At 35.2% G+C, this 18,894-nt stretch overlaps 2 protein-coding genes across 2 annotated transcripts; both read right to left on the bottom strand.

Moving 5' to 3' along the window:
• Nucleotides 1–786: 786 nt before the first annotated feature.
• On the bottom strand, nt 787–18,888 carry LOC110833132 (cytosol aminopeptidase). Its single transcript, XM_022070813.2, has 11 exons — nt 18,746–18,888; nt 18,541–18,656; nt 6,929–7,089; nt 6,466–6,649; nt 5,145–5,247; nt 4,743–4,917; nt 3,874–4,020; nt 3,201–3,392; nt 2,674–2,823; nt 1,842–1,924; nt 787–1,143 (listed from the first exon to the last, which is right to left on the bottom strand). Exons 1-11 carry the CDS (start codon nt 18,839–18,841, stop codon nt 991–993), a joined length of 1,560 nt encoding a protein of 519 aa, XP_021926505.2. The 5' UTR covers nt 18,842–18,888; the 3' UTR covers nt 787–990.
• Nucleotides 7,427–18,656, bottom strand: LOC147875219 (E3 ubiquitin-protein ligase COP1-like). The gene is made up of 2 exons (XM_087344785.1): nt 18,541–18,656; nt 7,427–15,375 (listed from the first exon to the last, which is right to left on the bottom strand). Exon 2 carries the CDS (start codon nt 15,299–15,301, stop codon nt 13,295–13,297), a length of 2,007 nt encoding a protein of 668 aa, XP_087200911.1. The 5' UTR covers nt 15,302–15,375; nt 18,541–18,656; the 3' UTR covers nt 7,427–13,294.
• Nucleotides 18,889–18,894: the final 6 nt, after the last annotated feature.

The raw sequence follows: 18,894 nt of genomic DNA, 5'->3' as shown, positions 1-18,894 counted from the left end.
ACAGATCGAATGTTTTCCATTGAAACTACTGTGTTGCGCCATAGTATAAGAATACTTCGTGTGATTTCTGGTTTTCAGCAACAGATCTAAGACTCGCGAGACCAAAGAATATCATTACAACTTATATTCTGGTTCTTGGTATTAATCTATGCCTGGTGTACTGAACTTATGTTTCAGATATGTACGTTTATATCAAACAAAACTAGAATATTAATTTATCAGACATTATTAAAAATGATAATCTATGATGCTTGTTACTTCTGTCAGTCAATGACCTCACAATCATAGACTGAACCAAAAGAAGCCATCATCGACAAGTCATTGTGGACGAGAGAATATAAATATTATTTTTTTATAATCTGTACTAGTATATTGGCCTATTTTACGCCACACCCATAAAAACTGTGAAAAGCAGAACATTAATGTCAGGCACTGTAATATATATTCAGTAGGACTTCCTTCTTCCAGTGACTGTACTCGCAGATCAAGGAGCAGGAATGCTGTTCTGTACATGGAATTGCCCATATTTATCCTTTGGCCTAATTACTGGATGTCCTGCCTACATCCTGACCCAATTCATGTCAAATAACTTACCATCTTGAGCCAAAAGCAAAATTCCATTAAGAGATAACAGCAGATAGAGAGAAAAATGGCAAAAAGCTTCATGCTGTCTACTGGAGCTGTAACTCAATAAAATTTTCATTGGCAGTACTGATGATGATAATAGTAGTAGTAGTAGCAGTGGTGGTAGTAGTTTCAACAGTAGCAATAGCAGTAGAAGCAGTATATAACCCACCTGGATCATTATTGTATTAAAATGAATGTAAATACAGAATTACACTGATTAGAAACTGATTATAAAACAAGCGTAAACAAACAAATTCATATTAAAATATGAAGACTTCTTTTCTTTTCATCTCACTTCATGACAAACAGTGTCTTCACTTCTTGTGAAAGAGGATTCTTTTCTTTTTCTTAAGACAGGGAGCTTTAAGCACCACTTGTAGCTAGAGCTGAAATGAACTCTACAAGGGTGCGTGTTGGACGCCCCGTCATTCCTTTTGCTAGGTAAGGCAATTTTTCGGATGTTTCCATCACACCAGCTATGTCCATGTGCATCCAATTTCCTTTTGGGACAAATTCCTGCACAGAAATATTATAACTGGTATACAAAAATCAAACCACAAATCCCTCCAGTTGCACCTAGTGCTAAACTTTACATAATACTTTCTCTTTGCATAACTGGAGAACCACTTGTGTTGTACTCTGACTCAGATTCCTCCTTATCTAGACCACACACACCAGCTTTACCTCACCTTGCCTTAATTCTACATTAGGTTCCTCATCCACCTTTGTTGTTTGTGGCTTTAGAGGTACACCAGCTTCTAAAGCTATTCACATCTGTCTACTATGTCAATTAAAAATACCCACATTGCAAAATAATGCAAGATTTACCTGCATGCCAAGATACACATAGCAGGACAGTATACTAAAAAACAGCATCTATAACAACACACAGGGAAGGCTGTTTAGAAGCATGATCACTGGAATGGGGTTAAAACTGCAAAGTTACAAAAACATAAACCAGCCACTGTCCTGTCTTACAATCTTTCTTTCTCTATCCTATCAACTCATTTCCTACTAATAAAATAACATATTTTCATGGACATTGTAATGAAGACAGACATTGCAAGACTAATACTTACGCTTCTTCTAATTGTTAGAAATTCCCTCAACAATTAAAAGAGGACTTTTTTAATGGCTTCTATTCCTATGTCCAAAATAAACCCTGAACAGGTTTCATTGAATCATCAAAAAAACCTGATGCAAAAGAGACATACCTTGAGAAATGCAGCTGCAATACACGATCCTCCTCTTCCTGGGGGCCCCTTTGTTATGTTAAGCAGATCTGATGAAGCAGAGCCTGGAATAATTTAACAACCCTCTCTAATGCTCTAGTTTATATGTTTTTCTTTTCATATTTCCCCAACTGTGCTACCTAATCTAAAATTTGAGCAGAGTTTTGCTTTTATGACCAAGTTTCTGTACCCAATCTGCAACATTTGGACAATCCTTCAATGAGTAAGGACTGCAACTGTACAATGAAATTATACCGATATTGAATTTTGGAAATCTTAAATGTTAATGGTTAAGTCTGTATTCCTTTTTTGCAGTGCCTACAGATTTTTAAAGAACATATTTTTTAGTTCTATTAAAAGCAGGAGCATTTCTATTATGTGAACTTTTTAGTTATGTCTGCCACATTTCACAATTTGTAAGTCTGTCGCAGCACCTACTTCAAATGAAGCAATCACTAAAAACTGGGTGGGCATCAACATTGAAATAACAGATTTTAAGGAATGCAGACATATAGAGCTGCTAGTCCTATTCATATTTTCTCTGAGAACACAAAATTGGAGACCTGATCGCTATCAGTGCAGAATTATGTTTACTTAAAGCACTTTTGGGGTTACCTTCACACTTGTTAGAAGAGAATCATAAAAGAAGCTCATGATTTTCCATCATCATGAACAGCTGGCAAAGAAAACAAGCAAGAAACTCGCATGTTGCAAACACATCAAGAACTGTGGTTGTTCACTCACAAATAATATTTGTCAAATTTTTAGTCAAATCTGAAGACAACTTCTCAAAATTGGAAATGTTGATACATACCAGTCAACCCCTTGCTATAACATTTCCATAATGGCATTCTCCATACTCGGTCACCTGAAATTGCACTAGCTCGCTGCAGTTTTTGAAAGAAAGGTGTTGAGTTGCTGAACACTCCACAAGCGGGACTGCCAAGTGCAACTCTAATAGCCCCTACACAACAAATCAAAATAAATGTTGCAAGGCATTCTTTTAATAGTTGATAGTTACTTAGCTCATCAAGAAAGGGCTCTAAAAATAAAAATATAAGATTCAAAATGAACTAAATTAATACAAAATAATAATTAGTCTACAGCAAAATGCCAAAGAGCATAACAGGTACATGTAATACAGACCTTAAAATAAACCAAACACCCCTCCATCCCCAAACAAACAAAAACCAAATTTACTATAGGTACACCACACAGTTTTGAACAAAGTGGAAAGAGAATTGGGTGCTGTCAATAGTGGGTACACCACAAAACTAAACTAAACAGTTTTCAAATTTTATGAAAAAAACACATTAATTATAATAGCACTATCAGTCATACCTGTGAGAGTAGCTATGTCCACAATCAACTGCGGGTTAAACTCCTGAGCATAGTAAAGAGCATCAGCAAGGATCAACCTGCCCTCTGCATCAGTGTCATCAACAATGATGGACTTGCCATTCATAGCATAAACCACATCCCCAGGCTTAGTGGCTGATCCACTTGGCATGTTCTCTGTTAGAGGTATGAGACCTAATAAGACAAATAAAACAAAAGCAATTAATATAACAGTATATTTAAATACAAACAAATTATCCCCTGGCTTACATGCACCTTAGGTTATAGCACAAAGTAGTCTGGTAGAAGTTTACCTGCCTTCAAGGTGCTACAGCCCAGAAGACAGTCATCTTCATACTCAACGCCAAGAAAACCTCAAATCCTTTTAGTGCTTGTTTTTGTTGTGCATACTATATACCATAAATCTCTTAGATATTTAATTTTTGTATTTTACAACAGGTACTATATTCTTATGTCTATGCAGGGCCTTCCCTCATCCATAACCTTGTCCACAAAATTTTAAATTTGAATATTCTTATTTAAATTCTAAAAACTGAAATGTAACATCAGTATTTTTAAATTCAAGATAACATATACTTTTACTTAATACATGTGAAAGAAATTGCTATTTAGTCATATTCCAGTTGTTGCATATCTGTCAATGAAGATAACTTACCTATAAGGTTCACGTTCAGCTTCAGAAGAGACACAGCATAAATTGTTGCAACGACACAGGCGGCCCCTCCCATATCACCCCTCATTTCATCCATCTTGTTACTTGGCTTTAGGCTGATGCCTCCACTATCAAAAGTCACGCCCTTACCTATACACAGCAATCACCAAACATCACTGAAATTAAACAAATTCATCCTCCTGCCGTGCAAATCAAGAAGTCACTGTGATTTCTCTTATTTAAACTGACCATCAGAAAAACAATGCCACTGTAGGACAAAGGGGCTTCTGGATCTCCACAGCAGTTATTCCATATTAAAAAAAATGATACTGCCTCCTCTTACCAACCACTGCTTTGATGTCAGTCACAGACTGACATGCTTTCCTTTTTAACAAATTGGCAAATGACATTTTTTATGATTATAGATGTTCAAAAATGTAGAATGTAAAACAACAAGGCAGCCATATACATTATATTTAGCTGTCCACTTGATGATGAGTAATGAACCAATGGAGGGAGATAAGAGAAATTTTGCAAGGAAATAGATCACAAATTCTGCAAATAACATTTGTTATAAGAATTAAAAACAGGGCAACTTTCAGAAACGTAGCATCTGTGTCTGAAACTACAAATTCTGAACACAAACGTCTATTCATTTTTAACTTATTGATTTGAAGTTCCTGATAGACCCATAATGCAGTCTGATCTATATAAATTAAAGCAGACATAATACATTCTTCCCAAATTTCTATAAAAAAATTAAGCACTTTCAGGTGACTTGATGTAATGTACAAGACGTCATTTTGCAGCATGCTACAACAGACATGGCTGAAAACTATAAATCCTGAACCACACACAGAGCCAAAACTTACCAACAAGAGTAATTGGTTTATTAGCGGCTGCTGAATAGTGTAGTTCAAGAAACACTGGTGGCTCAGCAGAACCACGAGCTACACTGAGAAATGAGCCCATCTTCTTACTCTCAGCCCAAGTCTTGTCCCTGACAATCACCTTCACACCAAGTGCAGTCAACAGCTCTGAAGTATTCTGGGCAAAATAAACCATTCATATATAAGTTCTGTGTATTACTAAACCAGGATTACTGCACACACTCACTCAGTTACACATATGCAATAAATGGAAAGATCATTTACTATATCTTGGAAAGACAATGAACTCATAATCTCTCTTAAATATATTCATTTATTGAAGTAGAATATATAGTACAGTCTTCTTGGGTAAACCAATATAAGAGCAAGTCAAAACAAACTGACCTGAGCAAATATTGTAGGAGTCATATGATTGGCAGGAGTGTCTGCTAGCTTCCTAGCAACATTCTGAGCTTGAGCTTTTATCACACCTTTGTCCCATGCAGCCCTGGATAGAAAATTAAGAAAACTAGTTAAAAAATCTCTACCTATAAAGCACCTAACATATTTCAAACAACTTTATAAGCATTTTCTCACTGAAAATGGAACAATGATGAAATATGTAATTTTAAGCTTGTACATGTCACAATCCTTTCAATGCAGGCTACATGCACATTGTGCAACAGAACTTCACTGTGAGAACACTCTCAAGAGTATTATGTGAAGAGCCCAAATTTTGGAGTATGAGATTTTCTGCCTAAAACTCAGTTTTGCTGTGAAGTAAACTATGGTACAGTGTAATCACTGTGTCTTCAATTCAGAGTCTACTTTAAATGTTCTACAGGGTTGTGATTCCATAAAGTGCTGTATGTGGTTACCAATTTTGGATGAATCAGCATTACATAGCATCATAGCTCAAAGTTCACAACAATAATTTTCACTACCATTAAACCTAAATTCTCATATCTCAGTTAATCTACTTCCCATTTTTCATATCAACATGTTTCTAGCTGTAAGTCTTTCACTAGAAACTTCTGAATGATTCAGCTAATTTTATGACATTCAGAATACCTCTTAATTCTATACCATCAACAAAGTGAAGAACATGGAAACTTCTGAAGTTCAAACCAAATTCAGTGTAGGGCCCCAAAATGTTGTATGGTAATACTGACAGAACACCATTACTTAAAAGTATTTGAAAACAAAATGCTAATATATATGGACATGGAAAATTGTTCCTGTGATCATCTGCTCACATGCTAACCCATCAACTAAATTGTTTTATTGCTAGATTATAAACTTTAATTAACTAAGCACAGGACCACCAATACCAGATTAGTATGGCCCAAACTCTGTACAGTAGGAAAGAAGGCCCAGAACTTCTTGGTATTTTTTTGTTCATCCTTTGCACAGACAGACATTTGGGAGATGGACACACTCCAACTTACAGTGAACACTTAATGAGTTTTATTACAAGCAGAAAACCTACCTATACAAACATAAAAAGATATGAATATTAACAAACAAAAAACAGTACTTACACCACATGCTCATATTTTGCAAGAAAAATTTAAAATTTTCTACTAACCACACAGAAGCAGACAAGCATACTCTCTACTGCCAGGACATTCATTTCTAAAACAGAATTATCTGTAAGTTGATTGCACTTTGATAGAAAGTTTATATCACCCAAAAGGATATTATAAAAGAACAAAACCAAATGTACCTTTCTCCAGCATTTTCCTCTCCATACAACTCCAGCTGTGGAATCTTTTTCTGTTTGTCCTTGTTCTTGAACTCCTGAAACAGCCAAAGCCCCAGGGTAGCCCCTTCAGCTGCTGCTTCAGGCTTACCCATTCCCTCCAGCAGAATCTTTGATACACCCACTTCCTGCAACATCCTGCATCCCTCTGTGGGGAGGAAAAATCACTCAACTATCATTTCAATCAGATACTAAATGTATATTAAATCTGATCTTGCTACTTTTTCTATCATATAAACCAGTTTTTAAAATCATGAATAATTAACAATCCTTCACAGAGGGATGAACACTGTAAGTTATATATTAGAGCCTATACAATTTTGGCCTGTTTAAAGTATTTGCTTGGAGGCTCTGAAAAAAAAGAACAGTAAAATCCTATTCAGGATAGGCCAAATCAAGTGTCTGCCAAAAGTGAATTATAACGTACTTGAAGCTGCAATTCTGACATTTTCCTGTCCCTCATCAATATCCTCTTGTTCATCGTAGTCAGCACCATCTAGACCCAAGCCCACAACTGCAATTACAGGAAACTGTGATCTCAGATTGTAGAAGACTTGTCCTTTACCCTTATCCACAGCTGGTCCTGCTCTAGAAAAAAACAAGAGAGTCCCTATGGATTGGGATCTTCTGAGTTATGATACTATGTTTTGTAGGTGGTTACCAATATTCTGGAGAAATATGTCACCTGTTTATAGTTGAAATCCTTTATATAATCATGAAAATCTGACGTTACTATGGGTTGTAAATGTATCCTCAGGTTTTAAAAGAACTTTTCTGTAAGTAAAAATTCACCTTTCAATTGGTGAATATGAGGAAACAAGTCTACAAGTCTACAAGTCTGTCAATGGACTGACTGCATGTTAAAAAGTTTCTTTAATGGAAATAAAAAAACTACTACTCAAGGTAATGCTAAATGTAGATTGTATATTCCCAGAATTCATGTTTTATTTGGTAGCAAAGAAGACATTTAACATACATTACATATATACAAGTAGTGACTAGGAAACCAGTCTGGGAAGTTCAACTAAATTTTAAGATACGTTCATCAATATTAGAGAAAAATTATTGCTAAGAGTTCCATCTCTACATGCCATGAAACTATTACAAAAATGTATGTGAAGCACAACATCTGTATGTTAAATTTTTGATAACTGAACACAGTACATATTCATTTATCACTGACAGCTTTGTTAACCACAGAAAAGATTTTAATTAACAAATATTTCACAAAATACATTTAAGAAAAACTAGTAAAAATATATACAGAACTGAAAGAGTTGTGTAACTGTTTTTATGCAAAGTGCTGGGTAAACTATGGATAATATCAGTAAGAGAATTAATGAGCATTTCACCAGTCAATTAAAACAGTAATCTGAAAGAGAAACATATTACAAATCTAAAAACATTTTCACGTACACAGCATAAATTATACATTTAATGACATATAAAATAAAGAATGAAGAGAGATGGGATGAGATTAATTCAAATTCATACAACAGGAAGTTTGAACAACAGAAGTAGAATGGAAGTGTTTTGAACAGGAAAAAATATAAAAAACTGGAGGAAGTGGAAGCATTAAAATTTTGGGCAAAGGCCACACAGAAGTCTAAACTATCTTAATATCAACACAACTATTTGATCTTCATTTTCTGTCTCATTTGTCCCTCACTTATATAACTGCTGGTAAATGTTTAATTTTAGCAACCAGCAATACACTTCAACCTGATGTCAGCTAGCTAATTGTAACTATATAATTTTCCTTAATCCCAACATCAGTCTTATATTATCTAGAGTAAGTCACATCTTCCATACCCGATTCAAATAAACACTTCACAGAAACAGTAACTGTCCACCTAAGCATGCTGACAGTGTAAAAGCAGAAAGGATCAACTGCGTATGTGTAACTGTATTATATAGATTTTCTGCTGCTCCAGTCTGAAAAATAGTGAATAATATATTGATACAAACAATAATACAACCTGCACATATCTAACCAAATGATCTCTATCCTTTGCACTACAAACCATACGCTGGCTACAATATACAGTACTGTTATGCCGTCTTTGGAATTTGCATTTTAAACGAAACCTGGTGTACTATATGCATTTTTCAAACTTTTTTACTTTTATGTGCACATATATGAGCTTAAATAAAAAACTATGCAAATGTTTTTATACGGTATGTTGCAGCATCCAGAGGAATATAGGAAATATTGCTCCTAAAACTTTACATTAATGAAGCATGAGGTTAACTGAGATACCAACAGTATCTGGTACCACATATAATTCAAAATTATACAGCATCTCAAAATTTGTTTATACAAATTGCAGATTAGAAACGAATTACCTAAGTCATAAGCACACACTTACATATTACTTGAGCTCCCTTCTTATATGAACACTGGGAATATTTAAATATTTGGCACAATAAATGTAGTTTGACCAACAGCACTTGGCAGTAAACTCTACAACTATATTTTAACTTTCACATGACAATAAAACATATATTCACAAACATCACACTGGACATATACCACGCCACATTTTGCAAATACAACAGTTATTAACACTGCAATTATAAAGTTACTAATTTAATCACAATGTTTAAGGTTGTCAGGTTCTGCATATTAAGAATTTAATACTGTCTTGGTGAATTCCTAATACCGATTAGGGGTAAAGAAACAGATTTTTTTATAGTTACATACTGCAATCTGAGAACTGCACAATGACTAATCCTCTTTGACCAAATGATAAACTGACTGAAAGATGGAGGAAACAAGACAGCGCCAAGTACAATCTTGTCCTCCTCAAAACCCCAGAAACAACTTGATTTATTTGAAAAGTCCCTTTGTTCAATTACTAGCTGTTACACTTTCAATCCCATTTTGACATTCACATAATCATAACACATGCATTCCTTCTTGTTGACAGTATTGCAATAATTACCAAACATTCTGAAATCATGACCCATTTAAATGATCAATATCTTTCCTTCAGGTTAATAATTTAAAAGCATTATTGGGTACAGGAATCTTATATATACATGTGAATGTATATGGTTCACAATGACTGACACTGTCTTCCAGTGCCCAAACAGCACTCATTCTTATTTATCCAGTCAAATCTGCAGATAACTAGTCCTCATTACTGACCCTAAACCAGCATGCCATCCTCTTCTTGGTCTTCTCTTTCTTATTTTACCATAGGTACCCAACTGATTATTACTTACAGTAACCTTCAATCTATCATTCATTGGACATACCACACAAACAAAATAAACCCTCTTCTACAGTATGTATATCAAGCTTTCTATTCCAATATGTAAGATTTGAGGTTTTCACAGCAGTGAGTCTGAAGATTGCCGTCTTCTGGGTTATTGCGCTGTGTAGTCTGGTAGAATTCCACCGTTTCATACTGCCTCCATCATCAGGGCACTGAATTCATCACCCTGATGACCTCTGAAACGTTGGTGGAAATCTACCAGATTACATGGTACAATAACCCAGAAGATAGCAATCTTCTATTCCAATAACTTAACAACTTTTTACAACTAATCTCCCAAATATTTTGATTAAAATGACACATTTTGACTCAAAAATCATGTTTCTTCCCCAAAAGCTATGCTCCTCATGGACAAATATACTATAAAATGCCTAACAACCTTGTTCTATGTGAATGGTTCGTCATAAAGTATAATGCTGAGCTGTTATGAATAATTGGACAGAAATATATACTACCACTGAAGTAGTAGCAACAATAATATATACATATAACTTCTCTTGTCTGTATTACAGGGCTGACACAATAAAAAAATCATGCAATTAAAACTGCTTGGCATTCAACTTCCAATTTTTCTTACTTTTTGCTATTGTGTGAATAATATATTATAATGGCCAAGGCTTGAAAAATATGATTGGTCACTGGTGACTGAGGTGAACTGATTTTGTAAGGCGGCAAACAAGTTCATAATAATCATTCACATCAACATGCTGTAAATGCCACTTTTCTGTCAAATGTGAAGCTGAGACAAACTTCATATAATGAAAACATTTTTCTTTAGTCCATATATATATATATATATATATATATATATATATATATATATATATATATTTCAGTTCAGGGGTTCTCAACCTTTTCTGGATACACGTACCTTTCCCTATCAACTCACAGGCTGTAAGGTTATAAATAAGAGCAACTTACTAAAATGCCATGTTAATTTATTTTAAAAAAACTATTAAAGTGGGTAATTTATTGCAAACAAGTCCACACATTTCTGAATAATTTTCTTTACCAAACTGTAATCTGCATGCATCCCTCCAAATGTTCAATAGTGAGACCTATACTACTTCTTGATTTGACATTCTTCATTGAGCCAAAAGTCACCAAATACTGATGACATTAACAAACCATGTTTTCTGATATCAGGTAAATACCAGAATATTATGAAAATGCAAGTGGGTCACACAAAACACACTGACAGACAGAATGCAGCCTGGGGGGCATGGGTTGAGGACCCCTGTTTCAAATGTTTGTTCACAAGATTCAATGTGCACAAATCATTCAACTAATGGTTTAAAATAATATGACAATCAAAGTGTTACACTTACGATGATTAATAAGTCAATACACACTTGCCTTGTAACAACCCTGATACTGGAGGTTCTTCTCTGAAATGTTGGTACTACTTTATTGAAATCAATGCTACACATAGAAGGCATAAATGAGAAGCACAAGTGCTAACCATTTGGCTGCAATGTTCAGTGCATAATATTAAAATTATTAAAAAATAAGTTATGGGCACATGGTTAGAGGTAGATGACAACAATGGCAGGCTTTGTTACAACAATGAACTTTTGCTCCAAAATACCAGTGACATAATCTAAGTAGCCTATTGATTGAGGATGTAAAAGTGTTATCCTAGATATAGGAACATTACTAATTTTACTTCAAAAATAACTCAGAACATATCTACCCAAAGTGAGTTATGAATGCTCTCTCTCTCTCTCTCTCTCTCTCTCTCTCCTCTCAGACCATCAGCACCATCAAGTGGACAAAAAAAAAGTTTTGGGAATAATCTCTTTCCCCACCATCAGGAATATAATTTTACTACATACCTCAAAATTCCCTTATTTATACCTTCACAGAATTAGTTCTCTTGGACAAGCAAAATAATCCCACAAGCTTCTACTGGATAGTATCCACCCATGACAGGTTCTGTACTACTACTATAGCCTCCCCCCCTTTCCATCCTTTCAAAGTGGTTTTTCTGCTTGGTTTTCACGCAAGATTCACAATAAAAGAAACTATAATAGTGACCACATGCAAGTAAGGAGGAAGCAATACTGGTCTTATGTTTCTAACATTCTTGTTAAGGATTGTGAAAAACCATATGAAAACCTGTGACAGGTCTTTTTAAGACATTTTCAATACACAAACTATGCACTGTACAACAAATGTAAATATACTCAGTATTACTTTAAACAAAACACAGAATACACAATACTGAAACAAAAAACTGAGAAATCTAACAGAAGAATGGAGACAATTACATAACTAGGAGCTTCATAATTTGTGATCTATATCCATACTGTTATAGATCTTACATCACAGAAAATGGAAATTCATACAAAATGCTGGTCAGAAACCCTAGATTGAACCACAGATGGGAGGACAACACAAAAATGGATCTTAGACTTCACACTTACCTCAATAACATTAACTACTCTAAGTATCATGAACCTGCTTACAGGTCCAACTTGATACATTAATCACGCAATCATAAACACCAAAGTTTGTGAAGATGGCTGTCTTCTAGGATATAGAACCATGTCTATTTGTATAGGCAGTTTATTTAATTATGATTTCAGTACCTCAGACTATAAACTGTCAAATAACAGGATGGCGGTGAATAATGAATTGGAAAGGATGTGAAAGGAAGCGGTCACGGTCTTTAAGGCACTATCCTGGCATTTTCCTGGAACTGAGAGGGAAAAAAATCAGTCAGGATAGTCAATCTCCAAGTCCAGATTTGAACACGCCACCACCTGAATATGAAACAGGAGTGCAAACCACTTGGCCACAATGTTGAGCACAACACCATCCGGTAGATACTGACTGATGTTTCAGATGACCTTACTGCTTCCATCATCAGAGTCTGTGCTACATCCCAGGAGATGGCAATCTTCACATTTGCCACCACAAAAACTTCAAATCTCAACCAAATCTTATATCTATACATCAAAACTTAATTCAACAAAATGTTGTTATATTTTCTTCATGAAACTCATATAACATGGTTAAGCCACAAATGTTTAAGCTTAAAAATAAATTTAATATTTGATAATAGTTGACTATCCAAAGGTGTGAGTAAGTACAGAAAAATTTCCCTCATACTATTCACAGCATTCATCATATTGCAAAGTACATAAATACAATAAACCTGCTTGTAATAAATATATAATTTATAAGAACAAAATACATCACAAATCATTCACACAAGGTAGTATGAAAAATTACCATCAATTTTAAATTTTCACTAACATGGCAGCTTCTTAACTTACATATTTCTCCTGTAAGACAAACTACATACAGATAATACACTACAAATGATCTTTAATCTGAACATAAAAAACTGCTTATAAACTCAATCACATAATTCAAAGGCATATATATCCAAAGACTTTGTAACTGAATATCAAGATCTTGATTAGGTCTTCAATGATGCTTAATTCTAAAAGCTAAAAGCAGATCCTACCGAAACCACCAACAAATGTAGTCATAAGAGAAACTAGTCATGCCAATTCTAGGACCTTGATAATTCCCTGACTGTTGGCAGCAACCACAACACTTGAGTGCTGCCTCCAACAAACAGCTGAAACAAATTCATTCACATCATCCTCCTGCCTTTCCTTCTCCAGAACACTTCGAACAGCATCAAACTTGAAGCTGAACAACTGTTTGGTGAGACCCTTATAATACACATACAAAGCATTGTTCTCTGAACCACAAGCTACATAGTCACCATCAGTTGCCAAACCCACAAAATTTTTCTCGTTAATGTGACCAACAAATGAACGCAGGCAGTGTGGGTTATTGATGTTCCACATCTTGAGCTGACTATCAGTTGAAGCTGAAACTAACTCCTCCTTATTTAGAAATTTAACATAGGAAACTGCTTTGCGGTGACCTTTAAATATGGAAAGAGCTTCCTTCATATTTCGCAGGTCATAATAATGGACGCAGTGGTCTGCTGAACCAAATGCCAGATGACAAGAACTGCGAGGATTAAACTTAACACAACACACATTTGCTTTCGCTTCCAGTGATGCTACTGAATGATCAGCATTTAGAGACCATAGTTTGACTCTTGCATCATCTGATCCTGATGCAATCAATCTGGTATCCACATCATTGAAATCAACGCTCCAACACCGCTTCTCATGCTCCTGAAAGGTTTTTGTCCGCTGCCCTGTTACAGCATCCCAAACTGTAACTGTTCCCTCATAGTCACTACTGGCCAGAACACCCTTGTGGTATGAGTTATAACTGACACATGATATCTTGGAACTCGAGATCATTTCAACACATGGGTAATGTATATCTACAGTATCTCTGATCACAGCTCCAAAATCAAACACCTTTATTCGTTTGGTAACACCAGCTATTGCAAAGAATTCATTATCCTTATCAAACTCAATGCTTGAAACAATTGTAGAATTGTTGAAAATGTCACTAGAATAGTTTAGTGTTGCCAAAGGACGTAATGTATTGTACCGAGAAAACTTGATCAGGTTTTCACGAAAAACATCCAAACCAGAAACGGCACCTACAGAACTGTCTGTTGAAGGTGTTTTGTCAGTATTACCAAACATAACTTCTCTAGCTCTTGAAGTGAAATAGCACTGTACAATGTCATCAAAATGAGAATGCAATCTTTTCCGTCTCATTGTCAATGCTGTCAATGAATTACTGGAAGTCTTCTGGTTTACATTAAATCCTTCAATATCACCTCCTTCACAAGGTGTCCCTCCTGATTCCTTTTTCAGCAATGTGTCACTTGCATTCTTTGTGGTCAGATCATTCTTTGATGAACTTGGGACTGCAGTGCCACACTCAGTTTCACCTTCCTTTTCCAAATTTGAACATTTGTTCTCCACATCTTTCAGAATATTCTCCACCTCATCCATGTCCTTCTTTACAACACAAATCTCTTTTGTCAACTGACTTAACTGCTCTTCTTTCTGCTGCAGAAGATGCTTAAGAAATTCATACAGAAGTTTATTCTGGACAATACATGATTCAGCTTGCAACAATTGCTTTCTCTGAGTAAGAACCTCCAAAATTACATTGACATCAGGCAATGTCAAGTTTTGGGATTCTGTAGCCACAAAATCTCGAAAACCATCTGCAGCACCTTGGACATTATCCCCAAAACTATCACAATACAATCCCAGGCCTCCTGATACCACCATGCGAGACTTATACTTTGACACCAGCTCATTGAGCAGAAAATTTGGAAACACATTTTCAAGGCCACCCAAAGCAAAACTACATTTGGGGCAACGTCCACTTGGCTCCAGTGACTTTGAGATACAACGATAGCAGAATGTGTGACCACAGCGAGTGATGTGAGCCTCTTCAATCATCTCGAAACAAATAGGGCATAAGAAGTCATTGTTTTTGTCCTCAAATGTTCCTCCAATACCATTTAACACTGTAGGATGTTGACGCTTCACAGGTCGGAGTCTTTGTGGCGTCGTTGAAGATGATGCACTTCCACTACTACGGCTGGAAGCCATTATGTGAACTTGAGGGTTGGACAAATTTGAGATGATCTAGTTGCAAATCACATTAAAGATCGGACCAGCTTGGCCTGAAACAACAAAATAATGCCAATGTTTGGATAGTTTCTTTAGATTTTCACTGAACTACTTTAAACAACATAAATAAGTAGATCAAAATGCTAACACATTATTGGCAGCATTATTATATTTGTTTCAGGTCAACCTCTACCACCTATCCAAAACTGCACTATCAGGTAAATACCAACTGAACTCAAATAAAAGATTAAATACTACCTGAGGCAGATATATATAATTTTCAATCAAAGGACCCAATTGAGTGGCACATATGCCACTGATGGTCACACAAACAATAAACAACAATCATGTTTCTCAAGGTTTTCATTCAACACCTAATACAAATACAAACAGAATCTCTGTCCATAAATAACAATAAAATATAATAACATATGTGAGATTAAAGCATGCACCAAACTGCATGCATGTACTTTCAATACAGTAACTATTAAAGTTTTTCCACATTGGCAAAGCCATATTCTAGACAGGTGCATAATGTTACCACAGATAAACAAATCAGTTCACTTTTGCTTGGATGGTGAACAGATGTTCTACATTCAGCAGAAAGAAGACTGTTTTATGGCTGGCAGAGTTCAAATCGAACACACATATTTAACACAAATTTAGTCAGGTTTACAAAAAAAATTTAAAAAAATTAAATGAATATGAGATGAGACACGTAAGTATAACAGGCAGGAAGTGTGTTGTGATAATATGCGTCCCTTGCCAGATTGTTTCAGGTCAATGTGAAACAATTCAGAGCAGTCCTAGCAAATTTGCGCACAGAACAAGAACATAACTGGGTTAACATGTGGATTATGTGGCTTACAAACTTCAGTTAGTCCAGAAGATCACAATTTAAGAAGGCTATTTACAGCAGCACTCAAGCTGTTTCAAGGGTGGGTGTAGGAGTGAAAATAATAATGTTATTAAAATATTTAATTTCTACAGACCCAACAAATTCCCCTTTAAAAGGAAATATTTCAAACTTTAACGTGTTTTTCTTATATAACATGCAACTATAAAGTTCTAATTGAAAAACAATTACTATGAAAACCAAAAAATAAATCCCAGTAGCCTGATATAAGAAAATGGGTATTTCCAGCTTTTAGGATATACAGGAACTGCAAATAATTTATACTAATGAGACATACATGCTTCACACACACACATGGCCATGCAATCAAGTCTTATTGTATTTGTTCTGAATGAACAGCAAGCTATAACTTTCCATACTAGAAATAAAAACTGGTTTATTCTAACAGCACTAATATTTAAATCATGTCACAAATCCTGTACTTATCATAATGACATGAAACTGTATAATTATGAGAGGAGACCCACTGCAAATCAATTCCAAACCTTCCCAGAAACTGTTTCAATTAAAAAAATGTAGTACATCATAATTTCCAACCCAAAACAACATCATGTTTTCAAGCCAAAGATGTATGTAAGATGCATGTACTGCAGTATGCTAACAACTACAACTTCCAGCTGACCTGACTTCTTGTATCTACTTCTCCCACTCCACCATCCTAGCACCACTTACCAAGCTTGACACAAAACCTTAAAAGGATACATAACCAAGGTAGAGCACAAATGTTTGAACTTCAGCAAAAACCACCACAAGTCTTGCAATACAGACACCAAAATACCAGCCTGATAGATCTGCCTGTTCATGAGATGCTGGCAATTGCCCTCATTTCTGTGTGCTTACTTGAACACAAAATACACACAGCTTTATTCAATTTTATTTCATTACAGTCTTAATAAATGATAAATACCTGCATAAAAAAGTACATGCCATGTTGTTTGTTAGCATAATTTTACTTCTGTGTATAACTTCATTTTCAGGGGCAACATGCCCCACATCAAACATTTTAGGAGAGGTTCATGCCCCCACCCCCGAACATAGGCTCCACTGCTAACGACTATTTACCTTACAAAAGGATCTCCAGCATCGAAGACAACTGGATATTTATTGCCAAAATTTTCTTTTCTGATTAAGCAATGTTTGATATGTGTAAACAGTCAACAAACATAATTGCAATGTATGAGAGACTAAAAGCCTTCATAATGGAACTGAACACGAGCACAATTTATCGAAACCTAATGTATCGGGCACTCTGATAAAAAAGTTACCAGTCCTATCTGTTTTGAAGAACCTGTGTTAAATGGTAAAACCTTCGGTGCTCATAGCCCTGATTATAGAGGTATAAAGCACCTTTGAAATAGCGGTAAACTTCTACCAACTACACCCTGCAACATCCCAGAAGACAGACATCTTCATATTTCTTCTTATTCCACTAAATGTGAAATCTGCCTTAATTTCAAAAGTGTTAATAGGTTGAACATCTTTATTTTAATAAACTCTATTTAGCTGCATCCTACCAATATTCATAAGACTTAATCATGTTGTATAAAAACACACATGGCAGACACCCACTTCACAAAATACAAGAGTAAAATACAGAGACTAACTGCAGCAAAAACTGTTACCTCTTGCACATTTTGCATATTCTTTCTTTTTATACATAAATATCAGTACATGAGGTAGTGGAAATGAACATCCTGTTTCATATTTTAACCTTAAGAAACATCACGTAATCATCATATTCACATGTTTTCCACATACTCGTTTATTATACAATAGTCACTTGTGAAACCAGGATGATTCCTATAGACAAGTTGAACACATTCTACATTCTAAACAACAATTAAAAACATTTATAATTAACTCCACATTGCTCTACCATCATTGAATAGCTGATACTTATTCAATGAGTCAGTAAATGTCCAGTCATGGAACACAACATTTCTTCACTGTATCAGTGCTAGTGTTTTGGACTGTAACACCATGTGGACGTGAAGGTAGATACCAACACACATTCTTCACCGTTTCCTCAAAAATTTGCTAAAATATACGTTAAACAGATTCATGCTCAAAATAACTGGAATGGTAACTTTGTGTTACATTATAAGTGTACCATTTATCAGCTTTAACCATTTTATAAAAATGCCATTCCTGAAAAGTCCGTCCTTACCAACCTTTATTACATCAACTTCTTTTCAGTGTAACAAGGGAAAACAGTGACAGGGAAAAAGCATTCTCGTAAAGCACAAGCAATAGTTTTACCACCTTCTTATCAATAGAAATTTAACATTATAAAAGTACTTACAGCTTAATATTATCTAGTAATATCCCATTCGACTTTTCGTTGAATTTCTGAGCTGTTGGGGTTAATTTCAAATACTCAGCATTATCAGCTGTGTATACGCCAAGCACCAACCCCGTCTGCAAAAAACATAAATTATTTAATAACTAAATTATGTCAGAGAATGGAACAAGATAACTCTGCTTATGAAATTCAACCATGCATTCACCTTCTCTTTCAAATAATCACTTGCAGTGGACATTCTAGCATATATTAACTTTGAAACTGTGAACTTCTTAAAGATTCTAAACGATGCAACATACATCTTTGCTACCTTCAACTATAAATTACAAAGCATTGCAATTACTTATATCCTGT

This window comes from Zootermopsis nevadensis, unplaced genomic scaffold (assembly GCF_977971745.1).
Source record: "Zootermopsis nevadensis isolate Lab colony 2312 unplaced genomic scaffold, Znev_1.0 Znev_ptg000001l, whole genome shotgun sequence".
In the NCBI taxonomy this organism is placed as follows: Eukaryota; Metazoa; Arthropoda; class Insecta; order Blattodea; family Termopsidae; genus Zootermopsis; species Zootermopsis nevadensis.
The sequence above is the reverse complement of the archived record's forward strand: the minus strand, read 5'-3'. Positions and strand labels throughout refer to the sequence as shown.

What these genes read in the sequence shown, in the direction of transcription:
- LOC110833132 (XM_022070813.2), bottom strand. Translation starts at nt 18,841, where the DNA reads ATGTATGTTGCATCGTTTAGAATCTTTAAGAAGTTCACAGTTTCAAAG. An exon ending in TTATAGCAAGGGGTTGACTG is followed by an intron (nt 1,925 to 2,673) that starts GTATGTATCAAC and finishes AAATTATTCCAG; the next exon opens with GCTCTGCTTCATCAGATCTG. An exon ending in TTGCAGCTGCATTTCTCAAG is followed by an intron (nt 1,144 to 1,841) that starts GTATGTCTCTTT and finishes ATTTCTGTGCAG; the next exon opens with GAATTTGTCCCAAAAGGAAA.
- LOC147875219 (XM_087344785.1), bottom strand. Translation starts at nt 15,301, where the DNA reads ATGGCTTCCAGCCGTAGTAGTGGAAGTGCATCATCTTCAACGACGCCA.